This window comes from Vombatus ursinus, unplaced genomic scaffold (genome assembly GCF_900497805.2).
Source record: "Vombatus ursinus unplaced genomic scaffold, bare-nosed wombat genome assembly UNPS02014832.1, whole genome shotgun sequence".
NCBI lineage: Eukaryota > Metazoa > Chordata > Mammalia > Diprotodontia > Vombatidae > Vombatus > Vombatus ursinus.
In genome coordinates, this window is record NW_020954610.1 from 2,600,040 (window position 1) to 2,616,856 (window position 16,817).

Below are 16,817 nucleotides of genomic sequence, written 5' to 3' on the forward strand. Positions count from 1 at the left end.
CAAAGTTAGGAACCAACAGAATTCTATTGTATATCAACATTATTAATGATGATATATTAGTTAACACAAATCTAACCAAATCAGTAAGTAAAAATGACCTGTTTTAAGAGTTCATTGTTAAAATTTTACTCCCATTAAAAAAATAAAAAGAAATTAGGTTTATTTTTTATTTCTTATACATAGTCAATGTTTTAAAATTTAAGGCATATTTATAATTTTTGAAAAGATTATTTTCTCTTTTAAAAACAAAGGTTATGATAGCAAAACTGAAAAGATGAAAAAAACTCAGCAAAATCATGTATACCTTTATAATTTTTAGTTTAAATAGTCAGCACCACCTATAAACAAAGATGAAAAGCTTATTTTTATCCAACATGCTAGCAGTCCCTGAATTTGAATATTAACTTTTCAATACCATTTGAAAATAGAACATCTTTCAAAATAAGGTTTTTTTGTAATAATTTACTCTTTTTCATATATAACATTGCAAAGTTTACCTTTCATATCACAAAAACAAGAACCAGAAAACTAAAAATGAAGAGAGTAACTTCAATCTGAAGTTACAATCTGAAGTACCAACACTTGGTACCCTGGGATTACATCAATTTTTTGTAAGAAAAGACAAGTAATTTCTGTTTAAAACATTAAATACTTTAAGATGAACCTATTTTACTTATGATTTTCAATTTTTATTAATACAACCCAGCACTAACATTCATATAACACTAAAAATCATTTCGGTTGACAAAGCACAAATGCTTATCAGAAGTGATGGATAACAAAAATCAGCTTCTTGTTTAAACTTTTTCTTTCAGATAAGTGTCTTTTTTTTACCCTTAAAATTAAAACAGGTTGGGTTTTTTTTATTACACCAAAATTAGTTTTGGATCTTTACTCTTTTTATTCCCAAAAATGAAATAAAAGAGAACACTAAAGATGTCAACATTTGCCTTTTAGATAAAATCCTAGAAACTTGTGTTTTCAATTATTTTTTATTATTGTTCTGGTAGGTTATCTATTCAAAAGTTATGGATTTATTAAAAATTGATGTTACTTATTCAAGCGTCTCTTTAAGCTTTCTAAGTCTTCCATATTTACATCCTGCAGAACTGATACTATGCCTTTAGACAAGGAAGGATTAAATGTGATGGTCATCAGACAGCACAAGTCTATTAGAGCTCTCTGACATTTCTGTAAACCTTCCTGGAATTTTTTACGCTGAATAGCATCTTTTTTTAACTGTTTCATTTCTGATACTGAAAACCCAATCATATTTGTTAGTATTTCATCTGCAAAAGTCACATCTAGATAAGCAGTACCATCAGAAATTTTTGCAGTTATACTCCAAAAGCCACCATCACATGAGAGATTTCCAGTTAAGGTTACAATAAATGCTTTGACTTTCACAGTTGTTACTTCATTGAGATTTCTGGCTAATAGGACAGAAATGTAAGTAAAAGGTGGAGAATCCAAATCGACAGTAACAGAAATTCGATCCATGTTGTTCTCTAATGATATTAAAGAACAGGGATATCTATAACTGCTTTCATTATTGATTTCTGAAACTAGCTTTGGTACATTAACCAGTTCTGTTTTCAATGTTTTATCATTTACTATATAGTTTTCTAAATTGCTAATAGGGGGTTTAATTTTCTCATATATTCCTGAGTTCTTATGTTTAACTATGAAATCCTGAGGCAGGTGTGCATTATTTTCAAATGACAAAATACTGCTGGGATTTTGATCTCTACCAGATAGATAACTAAAAGATTTGTCTTTACTGATTATTTGTTCAAACAAAATCTTTTCATTCTGAACATTTTTTTCATTTGTATTAACCAAAGAAAAATCCTCTGTAATATTACGTTTCTGTGAATGTCTCTCTATATTTTTATCACTGCCTCTGTTCAATGTCAATGAATTCCTTTCTTCTGTTTCCTGAAGTTCCTTCTGGACAGTTTCCTCTAAAAACAAGACATCCTCTAGTGAAAAATCATCTAAATCTCCTTCAGCGAAATTTACAGATGGATTTGGTAGGTCTTCATCTCTTCCTGGTGAAATGATAGAAAGTCCTGAGCTAGTAGTTACACTGCTGATAGTGTTTGAAATACAGCTTCTGCTAAAATACCCACTTTCTGAAGGAGTGTCATTATTGACCACTACTGACTCATCATTTTCATCAAGGCTTGCTAGGAGTTCTGCATCTGAAGGTTCTAATGCTGGCTCTAGTCCATCTTCAAGTGCAGGAATGCATTGGCCGTGATTTGGTCTGGTTGGAGTTAAAGAATCAGGCTCTCCAATTAGTCTTGCAAGTACTCTTTCTTGGGCATGTTCTTCAACAAGAGCATCCACTTCACCTCCTAGAATCTTCACATTTTCCGGTTTTAGCAAAAGAACACCAAGACGGTAAGAAATATTTCCATGAATGAGGATTTTTGTACCTGGAGGAATAGTATGATGAAGAGCTGGAATGGGTTGATATTCCATGCCTTGTATTTGCCTAACTCCATCAGTTATCTGCAACATTAGCATTCGTGTAGGATTTGCTTCCCAAGGCTTTAAGGATATTTGTGTTTCAGCTGTTACTTGATCATTTGACCTGTTCAATCCTCTCAACTTTTGTAACTGGGAATACACAGGCTGACTAACATCAACCAATGAATTAATCTGTAAAGAATAAAAACCACTTAGCTCTCCTTTTGGAACTTCCAAAATCTTATCAGGTAAAATGGGATACTCCAAATCTCTTAGATCAGTAAGAAGCCATTGGTCAAACACTTGTTTATTAATTTGAGCCTGAGTCAAACTTACATCATTATTTTCTTCTTGAATCCAATTAATACAAGCTTCTAGCCATGTCATGGGTACTTTAATATGCCATGCAGAGGAAAGCCAAGTTTCCACTCTTATTGCAACACTAGATATATTCATTTTTAAAATTAGTGTCCTGCATCAATGTCCTGAAAAGAAGCAAAAAAAAACAAAAACATTTCAATCATAATAGTGAATAATATTCTTCCATTCTCTAGGTTGCACATTTCAATCAGATTCCAAAACCAAGTATTTTTAAGACATCCTTTTTTTTTAGCATATTAAATTTTCTTGATTTTCCACATATTTATAATTCAAAACAAAAAAGTAATCAGACTTCAATCATCGAAAATGTAAGTCTCCAATACCAGAGAACAGATGCTGAAATGCACTTTCCTCTTCTCATTAGAGCAAAGGGTTCTGCCAGTGTGGAATGCTGCAGACATTGTCAGATGCAGTCATTTTGTCAAATGATTTTTGTTATAAGAAAAGGTTTGATTTTGGGAAGAAGTTGGATATGGCAGGTATGAAGAAATTAGTGTGACATAAAAAGGTTATCAATAAAACAAATAAGAAAAATACATATAAAATAAAATGCAGCTCTCTTGAAACAATGCTAAAGCTAAAAACAGGATCACTAAATTTGTAATATTTAACACCAAAACAATGGCATAAAGATCTTCAAGATGAACTCTACTGAGCTCAAGAAGCGCCACTGATTTAAAAGGATTTTTCAAATTTACAACCATCCTACAGAATAGGGGTATCAGTCTCCCACTGTTGACAGAATATGGAGTCCTAGTCTTCTGCTATAAAAACTTACCTCCTTCCTCATGAGTAACAAGGCTTTCAGCTATGGTTTATATATTTTTAATATACCCATTGGGAATTTATTTATCCAAGTTATTTCTCATCCTTTGCTGTTCAGAAATGGCTATGGGGATAAGATATGCTGTTACAGAAATAGCTATTCACCTAAACTGCTGGGTGTGGTGGATGTTAGCAAATTGGCAGCAGGGTGGGGCAAAAAAGGAGGTCTATAAGGAGCCTACCCATAAGCGAAAGCCAGGGCTATCCTTCACGTAAAGAGATCCATACTTTATGCTAGCTCTAAGGCAAGAACAATATATATTTTTGCTGTTCTCGAACTGTTCAGCTTGAAATTAGTACGATTCTGCACAACAGTAGTATATCCTGATCTTGCTAGTGACATAAAAGCATCTACTTTAATATTTGTTGAATTGCTTTCCAAAAAGCAGCTGAGGAAAACACTATATACTTCAATGAGAATCCCCCTTGACCAGTCGTCAAGTTTTTGTTATTCTATATCTGTAACATCTCTTGAATTTGTCCTCTTCTCTCTACTCTCATAGTTGATGTTAGTTGTTTCAGTTGTGTCTGACTCTTAAAACTCTATTTGGGCTTTTCTTGGCAAAGGTACTAGAGTGGTTTGCCATTTCCTTCTCCAGTTCATTTTACAGATGAGGAACCTGAGGCAAACAAGGTTAAATGACTTGCCCAGGGTCACACAACCAATAAGTGTATAAGGCCAGATTTGAAATCAGGAAAATAAGTCTTCCTGACTTTCAGGTCCAGTACCCTATACTGTGCCACCTAGCATCCCCTACTCTTATAGACACCACCCTAATTATAACAGCCTCCTAATTAGTCTCCCTGCCTTAAAAAATGTCTATGGAAATCAGTTTTATTCAATTAAACATTTATTGGGGCTCACTATGAAAAAGGCACAAAGCTAGGAGCTAAGATACAACCACAGGCTTGATCCAGGACCTCCAAATACAGCTTTCATCATAGCTCACAAGCCAACCAAGGTACTTCCCACTACCCATCTTAGCAACAAAAAACCCAATACAATTCCTAGGAATGAGAACAAAAGAAGTATCTCCCACTAATTAAAGAGAAATGAAATAAAACTACAAAGATTTCCTAGGCATGTCACTCTGTCTGCTTTAGCTTCCTCCACTATAAAATGGGAATAATAATAGCACCCTCCTCCCAGGGTTGTTGCAAGAGTAAAATGAGATCTTTATGAAGTACTTTACAAACCTTAAAATGCTACATAAATGCTAGCTATCATTGTTATTATTATTAAAATAACAACAACAAAGTAACTTAAGGTTGTGGAGTGGAGGAAAGGAAGGGAAATGGTGATTATCATAAAATAAACATTTCAAGTAAAGGGGAAAAAGAATCTCAAGGATGATGTATGGTTGGAGGTATATTTTTACTAATGGGTATGAAACCAATGGATTTCATCTTTTTCTTGTAATTCCTTCAAAATAAGATACTGTACTAACATAGGTGAACTAGAATTCCCTATAAACATTGCTACATAAATGTATTTCCATTAAAAGTAACTAGTCAAATTGCTTAGATGTAAATTTAAGTTTTCAAATTTGAAAACTGATAAAGAAATGGCTGTCAGAAAACCTCCAAATTATGGTCATGATTAAGGAAAACACAATTTCTTGAGGGGAAAAATTAAGATCTTTATATTTATATAATGATGTGCCTATCAGCACTGAATTCAGGAGATAGGAAGGACTCCTATTCAATGTGAATGTAGTAAATTTTGTAGAGTCAAACAAGCAGGCCTCCCTAAGAGAAATTCACATTGTCTTGAGATGGTGACAAATAGTTCCTTAAATAAATTAATCAAATAAATGAGCAAAACATCTTTCATAAAAGACCAACAAAACCAAAAACTTTTCATACTTCTACTTCTTCATCTGCAAAATGGGAGTACCATCTGCCCTTATTTAACTAATGAGGATTAAAAGATGCCTTTAAAGCTTTCACTCCTCTGAGTTGAATGCTATATGCTATTTTATATTTGTGGTACATGTTTTAGAATTGTTCTATCACATCGTTTTATACCCAAATGTTTAAGCTAGAAATGTTTCATTTGCCATCCAACTTTACTTAGTTACTTAAAATTATAAAGAAAAATTGAGGAAGAAGCTAAATTGCATCCTAAGCCTTGATTGAGAGCTTTAATTCAATCACTTAGTATAGTGTTCTTGAAGGGTACACCCCAGAATTTCATTAGGTGTGCCCTGAAGCTATGGAACATACACCTGAAATGGGTCATGCATATGCACAAGCCTCTCACCCAATTCAATGGAATTTAACACTTGTAATCACATTCCCCACTTTCCCACAGCCCTCCAGATACTTAATGACAAAGAATACTATGCCATGAGCAAAAACCGTTTGAGAACTATTGACTTAAGATCTACTTTAACATTGCTTTTATTCCTAATATTTTACTACAAAGGGTTTTATAATCTTAAGAAGGCAAATCATAGCTTCTACAAGAATAGTATAATAAGCTTAGACTTGCCTTAACACAATTTTTAAAAAAAATTATGAAAGCAGTTTAAATCTTTCCATAAAGTTTTTAAAATTTTATGTAATAAGCTATATTTAAGAGATACATGATCTACTGAGATAGTTTCTAAAAGTTGCTGATTGCTACATGCTCCTAAGGCAACTCAACTGAGAACACTCTCCTTCTTCATCTCCACTCCTGGCTTCCTTAAAGTCCACCAGCTAAAACCTCACCTTCTACAGGAAGCCTTTCCAAATCACCTTTAATGCTAATGCCTTCCCTCTGTTGATTATCTCCAATTATCCTGTATATATCTTATTTCTACAAAGTTGTTTGCATGCTGTCTCCCCTATTAGACAATGAACCCCGAGAACAGAAACTGTTTTCTTTGTATCACAGTGCTGCTTAGCACGGGCCTGGCACATACTGCTTAATAAATAACTGATGACTTGACTTAATTAGGTAATGAACCAAATTCATCTTACCAGCTCCCAATTTAAAAAATAAGAGAAAAATAAACAACAACTTAGTGGAGGAAAGGGGAAATGAGGTCGAGTTGCGAACTCTGTAGTACCTTCATTCTCCTCTTCCCAAGTGATCACAAAGAAAAGCAAAGAACCATCAGACATCTAGTCTCTTTCCACTGAAGTTGTTCTCCTGAGAACTGACAAGCCTCATAGCAGAACTGCTGAGGCATTTAAAGTTGATAGTACGTAGGCGGCAGTCTTTGAAGCCAAACTAGCCCACCTGAGAGAGTTGGTACAAAGGTTTTTGACTAAATCAAGATAATCTGCCCAAAAGTACTTTGAGTTTGGGTCAGAACAACATATAACTAGAAACTACATTTGAAAACTAAAAATCAAGGTGAAGTGAAAGGAAATTAGTTAGAAAGATACAAAATTGTACCTTGCCATCTTATTTCCTTAAAAAGTTTGTTTTAATTTTAGAATCTAAAAGAATTACCCATCTCAGTAGTCAAAGCTACTTAAGAGACATATTAACAAAGAGGCATATTTTAATAATAAAATGTTAGTACTAGAACATTGACTATAAATCCTTTTGATCTTCTATCAAAGTATGAGCCTTACAGGTTTGTGCCTAGGATACCATCAACACTAGCTAATGTAACATTGTGCCCAAACTGCAGTTCAAACCTAACTTGAAAAAATAAGAGAAAATAATGTTAAAGCTATAAGTCTTTAGAGAACATTAGCCCAATTGCAACTTCTTTCCAAGAAGAAATGGAGGCCCACAGAGTTAAATCACCTTGCCCAAGGTCACAGAGCTAGTTAATTGGTAGAGCCAGAGTTCAAACATCACATGTCTACAAAAATATTTTTCTTATCCTTAGATACATCAGTGACCAACTATGAATAAGCAATTCAATTCAAAAAATATTTACTGAATGTTTACTAAGTGTAAGGCACTATGTGCTGGATGCAGAGGACACAAAGAGAAAAAGCCCCTGCCCTCAATGAAATTACCTCATATAGTAAGTGCTGCAGGTGACTTTTTCAATATCTGTCAACACTTTTACTTCTCTATGGCCTGGTATCTTTTAGGCTTAGTATAATCTTTGAAACTAGAATCAAGCCTTGCCTAAGAACTGTGAAGTACATAATCTAATCTGCCAAGAGTATACTTTCATTAGCAATGGCAAAGAGGCAAATTGTTCATCTCACATGTCACAACCATAATCAAGCCCTTTATATCATTTTTATTATGCTACAGATCACCAAGAAATACTTTAGTGGCTCTCAGCTATAGGCTATTTTCTACCCAATCCTGTTCTCTACTTGATAGATACTGCTATTGAGAAAGAAGGGAGGAGGGGGTGAGAGGAGGATTGGTCAGATTAAGGTCTGAAATAAAAACAAGCATAACTCTTTGAGTGAAGATCATCTAGAAGGAAGGAAAGTTATCTAAAGTATGATAGAGAAATGTAAAATAGTAGCATCTTACCTTTGGAAAACTTTTGACTTTCAAAGTAAATTCCTATTTATCATCTCATTTGTTTATTGAACTGAAGCAGATCCTTAGAACAAATCTGTAAAGGGAGGAAGGGCTGGTATTATAATTCTTATTTGACAGCATCAAAAAACTACCTCACAGAGATTTCGACTTCCTTAAATCCACAGAGCCAGTGAGTGATTAGAAGCAGCCTGCATATTCGAAATCCTGTACAGCTAGATGGCTCAAGTGCACGGAGCCTGGAGTCATGAAGATCTGAGTTCAAATATGACCTGACACACTTATTATAGCTGTGTGACCATGGGCAAGTATCTTTGCCAAGAACCCTCCCCCCAACCCCCCAAAAAGGAGATGAGGAGTTGGACTAGAATGAACAACAGCTTTCACTTGACCCTATGGGGGGGAGGGGGAGGAGGAGAGTATATGGTTGTTACTTAACAACATCCAACTTTTTAAACAACTAGCACATATGAGAAGCTACTTCCAACCCCCCCCCCCAACATTCGAATTCTCTTCTCCTTCACTCCTTTAAGGTCACAACCACTAATCTCTTCCCAACCTAAGCCTTCACCCTAAGACTAAGGCTTTATTAGGAACAACATCCCCAAGTCCTCATCTCCCTGAAGCCAGGTCAATATGGAAAAGGGGGAGTAAGAGTTGAGGGTGGCAGAACACCTATCTAGTAGAATTTAAAATGTACTTTTTCATGGAAATAATGCTTATAAATTAGGGTTTTTAACTTGGTGTCAATGGACCCCTCTGGCAGCCTGGTGAAGTCCATGGAGCCTTTCTTAGAATAATATCTTTAACTGCATAAAACAAAATATAGAATTACAAAGAAAACCAATTATACTGAAATTTAGTTAACAAAATATTTTAAGAAACATATTCATGGGACCCCAAGTTAAGAATCCCTACTACAAATGGTGATTTGTTTCCACAGAGATATTAGTACTATCATGTTCAGCTATATTATGGTTTAAATAGACTTTTAGCGATGTGCCTGCTAACTTCCTCTTTATTTCTACAGAAAAATAAGTTTCAGGTTACAAACAAACTTAAAAACTTTAATAATGCAACCTCTGATCTCATCTGCTTCTTACTTATTTCAAAGATATGATTTCACTGGCAGAGAAAAAATTCTATAATATTATTAAAGGGATGATTTGTGAACCTTTAGAAATAAAAGCAATGATCACTAAAAGCTAATACACCTTCATTAAAAATAGGTCATGAAAGCCTAACCTCACATCCTTTTTTTTTTAATATGTTATTGGACCTATTAAAATACTGCTGTAAATGTAACACACTTAGACTTTCACAAAGCTTTCTATGGACAAAACTAATAGGAACTATCATGTGCCAGGCCAAAAAAAACCCCAAAAAAACCAACAATCCTCACTTTCAAGTAGATAAAGAGTTAATTCAGCATTAATTAAATGACCAGGCACAAAGAAGAGTCATTAATAAGTCTAGTTCAACTTCAAAAGAAGTCTCTAGCAAAGTATTTAGAGTCTTTGGTGAGTGGCTATAATTTTATCAGTGATTTAGATGAGGGATATAATTCCATGCTTCATCCAATTTACACATTACAAAGGCTAGGGAAAGGTAACTAAGGCTGGATTTCAGGTTCCCCCCCCAAAATCTGGAGTTCTTGATGTCCAAGAGGATGGGCATAATTGAGCCTAGCTCCCCAGCTCCACTCCCAAAAAAGGCACCAAATAAAGAATGAAGAACAATGGATGGAACTTGCAGAGAGACAGATTTAAGTTTGATATAAAGGGTAAAAACTTCCTAACCATTAGAGCTGCACAAAATTGGAACTGGCTGTTTCAGGAGGTAACAGATTCCTCTTTACTGTTTTAGAAAGGATTCTTGTTCAGGCACAGACTTGAACTATTAAGTTCAATATATAAAAATCCTTCCATAAAAAAAATTTACATTTCAAAATAATTATCTGCTTTACAAAAGAATTTATTCCAGGGATCTTTAAATAGAAAACTCTTCTAGTATATTTAAATTATTTCATTTACACAACTTTTCAGAAACATTATTGCATAATGCAAGACATATACTGCTGTTTGTCATAAATGTACCACTGAGACAATTTTTTTTTATAAACAAGGTTAGCTATAACAATATTTGTGTATATATAAAATCTCATATTAACATAGGCTTGAGTGGATCCTGCAATTTAATCAAAATCCCATTCAAATACGTCTATTATACTATAAAGTAGTGTAGGAATACAGTGTATTTATAAACGTTATCAGTGATGTTTTGCTGGTTTCAAAGCAAAGATGGCCATACAAGTCGATGCTGTTTTGTCCAGAAACTATATCTGAATGCTAAGTAAGATATCCTTAATAAAATGAAACATATTTTTCAAAGTGTCATGTTGGCTCTGAAGTTTCACAAATTGGTTTCTTTTAGACAAAGAGTGCTAGCTCATACAATCATGGTGCCGTAAGAAGAGTATCGCTCTGGCAGAGTTCATTGGATGCTTCCCATTAGCACCTTAACTAGGTAATGAGAGCCTGAGGGGCTTAAGTTTGTACACACTTTTAGTCCCCTATATTCAGGGATCACACTCTTCCTCATTATGTGCCTGCATTAAGTAGCACTTCTACAGCAACAGCTAAAGATCTATGGAAAGAAGCCTACAGCCCAGGGGCCAAGAGACCTATCACTGAATAATCCCTAGTAGATTTAGCACCAAAAGTCTAGAAAACCACTAACAGAAAAGATTCAAATGATTTAAACCTAATCACATTTTTTAAAAATCATCATTATTTTAAGACAAAAGGAGTTTTCATTTTATCTACTGAGATATTATAATGGTATTCAAAAAGACAGGATTTGATTTGTAGATCAAAAGAAAAATGTTATCTAATAATTTAAGTGAAAGTGATATAATTTATTATTAATTACCATGTTACTATAGAATTTATTATTATGAAATAATTTTAAAATTATAGTGTAGTAAACAAGATACATTCTAAAAATGAGGGTTGGGGTAAGAAAATCAAGCAGTATTGTCTAATTTAGGACAAAGAAAAGTAAATAGGTAAATTCTTTCATTAATTGCTTTCTTACATCACTAGTCTTCTATAAAATTTCCTAGACTCTTTCCTCTCACTCCCTCTTTCTGCAATAGCAGTAGAAGCAATGGGTTGAAAAAACCTAGTTACTAGTCTGGTGATTCAAATGAGAGATAGAGTTAGTCACCTACTCTTAACCAAAAAGAAAAAAATTAAGAGTTAACACATATGAATAGTTTGGGATTTTTTTTTAAACAGATAAACAGTTAGTTATAAATACTAAAAAGGCAATATTGCAATCCATATAAGTAATCATCTTCACTCTACACTGGATGCAAGGTTTCCTGCAAAAGTAATAAAGAAACAGAAAATGATCTGGATACACAAAGGAAACCAGGAAAATCCTCTCAGCCATGAACCGTTTTAGTCATACTGAATTTAAAGGAGAGTTGGATATTTTTAAGTTAGCTTTACATAACCCAATTCTTGTTCGAAATTTTAAAAAAGCACGTCATTTTAGCTGTACTACATAACCCTTTGCAGTGTTGTTACATAAAAATACTACTCAACGTTAAAGGCACAACTTCTCCATACATAATCCGTCTGCTTACCAAAAAAAAAATCAAAGTTAATATTTACTTTCTATCTATCTACTTCAGCGATGTTGAGAACAAGTGAAGGTACAGTAGGTACCACCATACTTCATTTATTCAGCTTCAGAAGCTAAGAAGCAATTCCACATAAGATGCTTATTTTCCAAATTAACTGAAGCTTACAGCTTTACCCCAAGACAATTTTGTTAATAATTTGGACAGAAATGCTTCTAACTAAACTAAAACTAAAAATCCCTGCCTTCTTAAACAATATGAAGAAAATAACCTTTTGATTAACTCAGGAGTTAGTCTTTAAGCCTTTGCTGACCCCCCAGCATCTTGCATTTGTCACATATATACACTGACACATGCACGCACGAGTACACACACACACATATACATATAGAAACACACATATACACATATACATAAACATAGATGTATATATTACATAAATATGTTTTGCACCAATAAAATTTAAACTCTTTGAGAGCTGAGACTCATTTTTTTTTTGTATTCCCAGCACCTAGTACAATGCCTGGCACATAACAGAAACTTAATAAATGCTTGTCGATTACAATGAATATCAATTAACATACTATGCTGTCATACCTGGACTAGGTCATGAGCACCTGAGATAAATGTCTATCTGTCATATAAAAAATGGCCCAGATAGGCATTTTTGGTTCTTTTGTATTCTCTCATCAGTGGTCACTCTTATTAGGTGACTGCATCACGGTATGCACAATATGACTGAATCAAGCAGCACTTCTAATCTGCTATGTATATGGACTGAGTCAAATAAACACATTGTTAGAACTTCTGTAATATGAGTGAATATATAAATGAGAATCTCTCATATAAGTACATAAACTTTAAAGCAATTATTTTAGCTTCTTGTAGATATTCTTCATTTCAGATTCTCAGCTATGTTCCAAGTAGCTAAAGCTGCTGGACAGTGACAATGTAGTTTCAGTGGTCACCTAGGAGCTGCTTATCATAAAAACCAGGAAGCTAAATCCTTATGCATAAATTTTTTTTAGCCTAGTATCACTGACACAATGGGTCAATGATTCCAAATTATCAAGTTATAAAAACATCTCAGTATTACCTAAAAAATATTTTTCCTATCTCTTCTTTGTTTTCTTCCAATCACAGTTCCCAGAATTCCCGCCCAAACCAAACACTTGGATCTGTTTCTGTTCTATCACAGAAAAATACCACAACCATGTAAAATTATTTGTCAGTCATCATCAATTCATTCAAGTTCCAAAGCAACGAAGTGATCATAACAGAGTTCACTTCATTATTAACGAAGTCCTTGAGTGAGCAATGATGCACAGCTTTGGGAATAAATGCTTGAACATAAAAGATGAGGAATGAGGAAGAAAGGCAAAAGTTTCTTGATGCAAAGAATAAACCAAAGGATGAAAAGAATCCTAGAAAAGAAGAAGGAACACAGGAGAAAAATTAGTTCCTATTTACACAGCTAGTAACTAACCTTTTCCATATTCTTATTACTTCCTTTTCCCTGCTTTACAGATCTAGGTAGTGCAGTAAGTAGAATCATGTTTTAAAAAATACAGTGGAAGTTATGTTTTTCCACAAAATAAAGTCACAGCATTTCAGAATTGGAAAGTACCTTCCTGATCACCTAAGCCCCTCAGTCCTTTTGCACCAAAGGAACTGAGGTGTCAAAGAACTGAAGTGATTTGCCCACAGGTCAGAGGGCAAATTTTTGGCAAGAAATGGAACAGAACCTCCTACTATATCTTTTTGGTTATAGGGATGGGTAAAGGAGAAAAGGAATTAAGGGCAGAAAAATATATACCTTGAAAATTAATATTTAATTTCTTCCTTTTTAAAATGTACCAAATTATATTCAGCATTTATTTTTATTAAAAGACCTTGGTCAAATCATTTCACTTCTCTGGGTCTCAGTTTTCTCATCTGTAAAATGAAGCAACTGGACTAATTCTATAGCTAAATCATGTAGGCAAATCAATGTTCTTCTCTTTCCAATCTATAAAATGGGGTCAATAATATGTTAGAGTCAGAATTCAAACTCAGGTCTCTCTTGTCTTTTTCTACTATACCTGTCTACCTCCCACCTATTTCCAATATTCTGAGGAATAACTCATCAATTTTTTTAAAATGCCATAGAATTTTTGAACTGAAAGGGAACTTTGAACCCAATTAGTACAACCCATTATCAAACAAATGAAAAAACTGAGGCCTAGAAAAGGGAAGTGAGTTGCTCAAGGTTACCAAGGGAACTCCTGGCAGCAATATCCACCTTTATCAAGCATCTACTCTGTCCATTCCACCAGAAGTAACAAGCCTAAAGGACTAATGTCCTGAGTAATAATCTCTATCTTAAAAATCTGTACCAAACATTCAGCAAGTAATCAGATTACCTTCTTTAATTCCACATTTAAATTTTACCTTGCTAAAAAGACCTTGTACTCAAGGAGAGAGACAGAATCTTAAGCCTCACAGCCTCTCCATAATATCTGGAATTACTTTTAATCTATAGCAAATGCTAAATATTTAGTCATACAATTTTCCACCACTTCCTTATAGCATTGGTGCTTCACAAAATTCTTAGTATGCCATGGTTTCCTTTATTTCTCTTTTGTCACATTTTTTTACCAGCTAGGTAAAAGATGCAGGTAAATGGAGGTAACAAGGACAATATGCATTTCCAAATAAATCACACACACCAAAAAAAAAACTCAATTGCAGAGTACAAATGAAATCTCCAAAAATCCTGCACCACTCTTGGAATAACATCTATATCTACATAGTGACTGAGGCCTTACAAAGGATTTGATCCATTAAGATCCTGTAACGTATATTTTATTTCTCCCACTTTACAAATTAGGAAATTTAGGTTCTAAGGAACTAAGAGACTTGCCTGTGGTAACACAGATGACCAGTATCATAGTAGAGATTCAAACTAAGATCTCCAAGTCCAGGATTCACTACAAAAGATGTTCTACTTCTGGTAAAACAGGATAATCAGCTTCATTATTTTTTAACACACATTGATGCAAACAGTAGAATCACAGATTGTAAGAACTGGAAGGGACCCAGGAGGTCATTGTGCCTTAAAGTTTACCAAATGCTTTCCTCACAACAGTCCTGCAAGTCAAGAAATGCAAATATTCTCACTTTACAATGAGGAGATGGGGACTGAGAGAATTTAAGAGACTTGCCAAATACCAATCGTTCATAATCACACTGTTAAGTCCAAGATCCAAATATTCCAATTCTGGGTCCAAGGCTCTCCCTACTAGACCACTTATGTAAAGGATGGAATTAAGTCTGTACACATATTTCTATCTGGAGGTCATGGAGACAACCAGTTAGAAGTCTAGAAGTGAGACTAGGCAGGGAAGAAAATGGGGGGAAAAAGCAACACTATGGATTGGAAAATTTCAGATTTATTACATTAAGTTTAAAACCTTGTTTACAAGACAAATACAGAACTGAACCTCCATCAATTTAGGTGCACATAAGATGTTTTTGCCCAGAGCTCCAAGCAAAGCTTCCCATTTAAAGCTTGGGAACACTTTGTTCAACTGGTTTAAGAAAAATAGAAATTAACTTAAACTGTGAATTCCTGACAGCTGCCATTTTTTTTAAGTTGTAAGGTTTAATCATTGTGTGCTTTTATGTACTAGTGCAGGACTAACATTTACAAGGCTAAACTGTCACTGGGGGTTCTCCAGCACATTACCGTGACTAGAAACATAAATGACATTTGGTTAGCATGTTTTTATAAAATTCTGAGCTGTCCAATTACATTTGAAGTGATTGTAGTTGAGAAAAATATTTGCCAAGCACACACAAGACTCGATAGAATTTGGGCTCTACAACAACATAACCGGAGTCCAAAAATTTTTGTTAAAATTAATAATTATTAAGTCCAGGTAGAAACCTCAGTAAAAACCATTCTCCCAAGGTGGCCCAGTGCCTCGGGAAATGAGAACAAAGGTGTATAATTGCATCTTAAATGCAAATGTTTTAAAATGTAATAGAAAGACTGAAAAAGCACAACACTAACACACTGGAATTCCCTACAAGGAATGCTGAGAAACAAAAATCCAAAATGTAGAGGCCAGATTTCCCAGGGCCTTCTGTGGCTTTAGCTAAGGTACTAGGGCTCATCTCATTCTATCAGGCAGGGGTTGCGAACTGGGGGTCCGCGAACGTGGATGGGAAAAAATGACGTTTATTTTCACTACCCTTTGATTTCCTTTGTGCTCGCACGTATTTTACTTTATGTATTTATTTAAAACGCCATGCAGAGAATGAGCCCAGGCAAGCCTTAAACAAGGCTCAGCGCCCGAGCTGCGGAAGGAAGGCTTCCTCCGACTTCCAGCCTTAACGACTACCCCACGCCCCGAGGCCCGCCCGGCCCGGGGGCGCACGCCCCGAGGGAGGCGCCCGCACTTTCTGGGTCATTCTGAGCTCGGATCAGCAGCTTTTTCAAAGCCTCCGGCGGCTTCCTCTCCAACCGGGACGAAAAGAGTGCAGAGCTGGGCACACCCCGCGGCCTCTCCCCAAAACCGGCCCCGAACTCCGCGCGCCTGGAACCTGGCCACCCCCTCCCCCCAGCCCCAGGCCGGCCCGAGACCGAGGAGGCAGGGTGGGCGGCAGCGCGGGCCCGCCGCGCGCACACTTACCCTCCGCCACTGCGCAGCTCGAGGCCCCGCTGGGCAGGGGAGGGGGGAAGCGGAGCCTCGGCCCTGCCGTCACGCCCACCCGTCGCGCTGCCCGAGACCCCGGGCGGCAGCTCGGCTTACGTCTCCCCGCTGCACCGAAGCACAGCACAAGCCGCCACCCTGCGCGCCCTAACCCTTTTTTTCCTCTCTTTCTCTCCCCGTTTCGCGCCCTATTCGTCTCGCGGCCCGCCGCAATCGGGAGCGAGCAAACGAACGAGCACGCCCAAGCTCATCCACCCTGTTCCTCCTCCCCCCCCCCCCCGGCTGTAACTCCCCCAAATTGCAAGCTCACGCGGCAGGGGCGCCCCTCCCCCCACGC

The 16,817-nt window shown here is 35.9% G+C and overlaps 1 protein-coding gene across 3 annotated transcripts; it reads right to left on the reverse strand.

The window, feature by feature from the left end:
* Positions 1-237: 237 nt before the first annotated feature.
* On the reverse strand, positions 238-16,791 carry LOC114025567 (recQ-mediated genome instability protein 1-like). Of its 3 annotated transcripts, XM_027839043.1 has the most exons (4): positions 16,460-16,791; positions 8,126-8,210; positions 2,812-2,960; positions 238-2,667 (listed from the first exon to the last, which is right to left on the reverse strand). In XM_027839043.1, exons 3-4 carry the CDS (start codon positions 2,929-2,931, stop codon positions 1,051-1,053), a joined length of 1,737 nt encoding a protein of 578 aa, XP_027694844.1. In that variant the 5' UTR covers positions 2,932-2,960; positions 8,126-8,210; positions 16,460-16,791; the 3' UTR covers positions 238-1,050. The 3 variants fall into 3 exon arrangements, with proteins under 3 accessions (XP_027694844.1, XP_027694842.1, XP_027694843.1); XM_027839041.1 differs by having other exon boundaries at positions 242-2,960; XM_027839042.1 differs by lacking the exon at positions 16,460-16,791 and adding an exon at positions 16,227-16,375 and having other exon boundaries at positions 242-2,960.
* Positions 16,792-16,817: the final 26 nt, after the last annotated feature.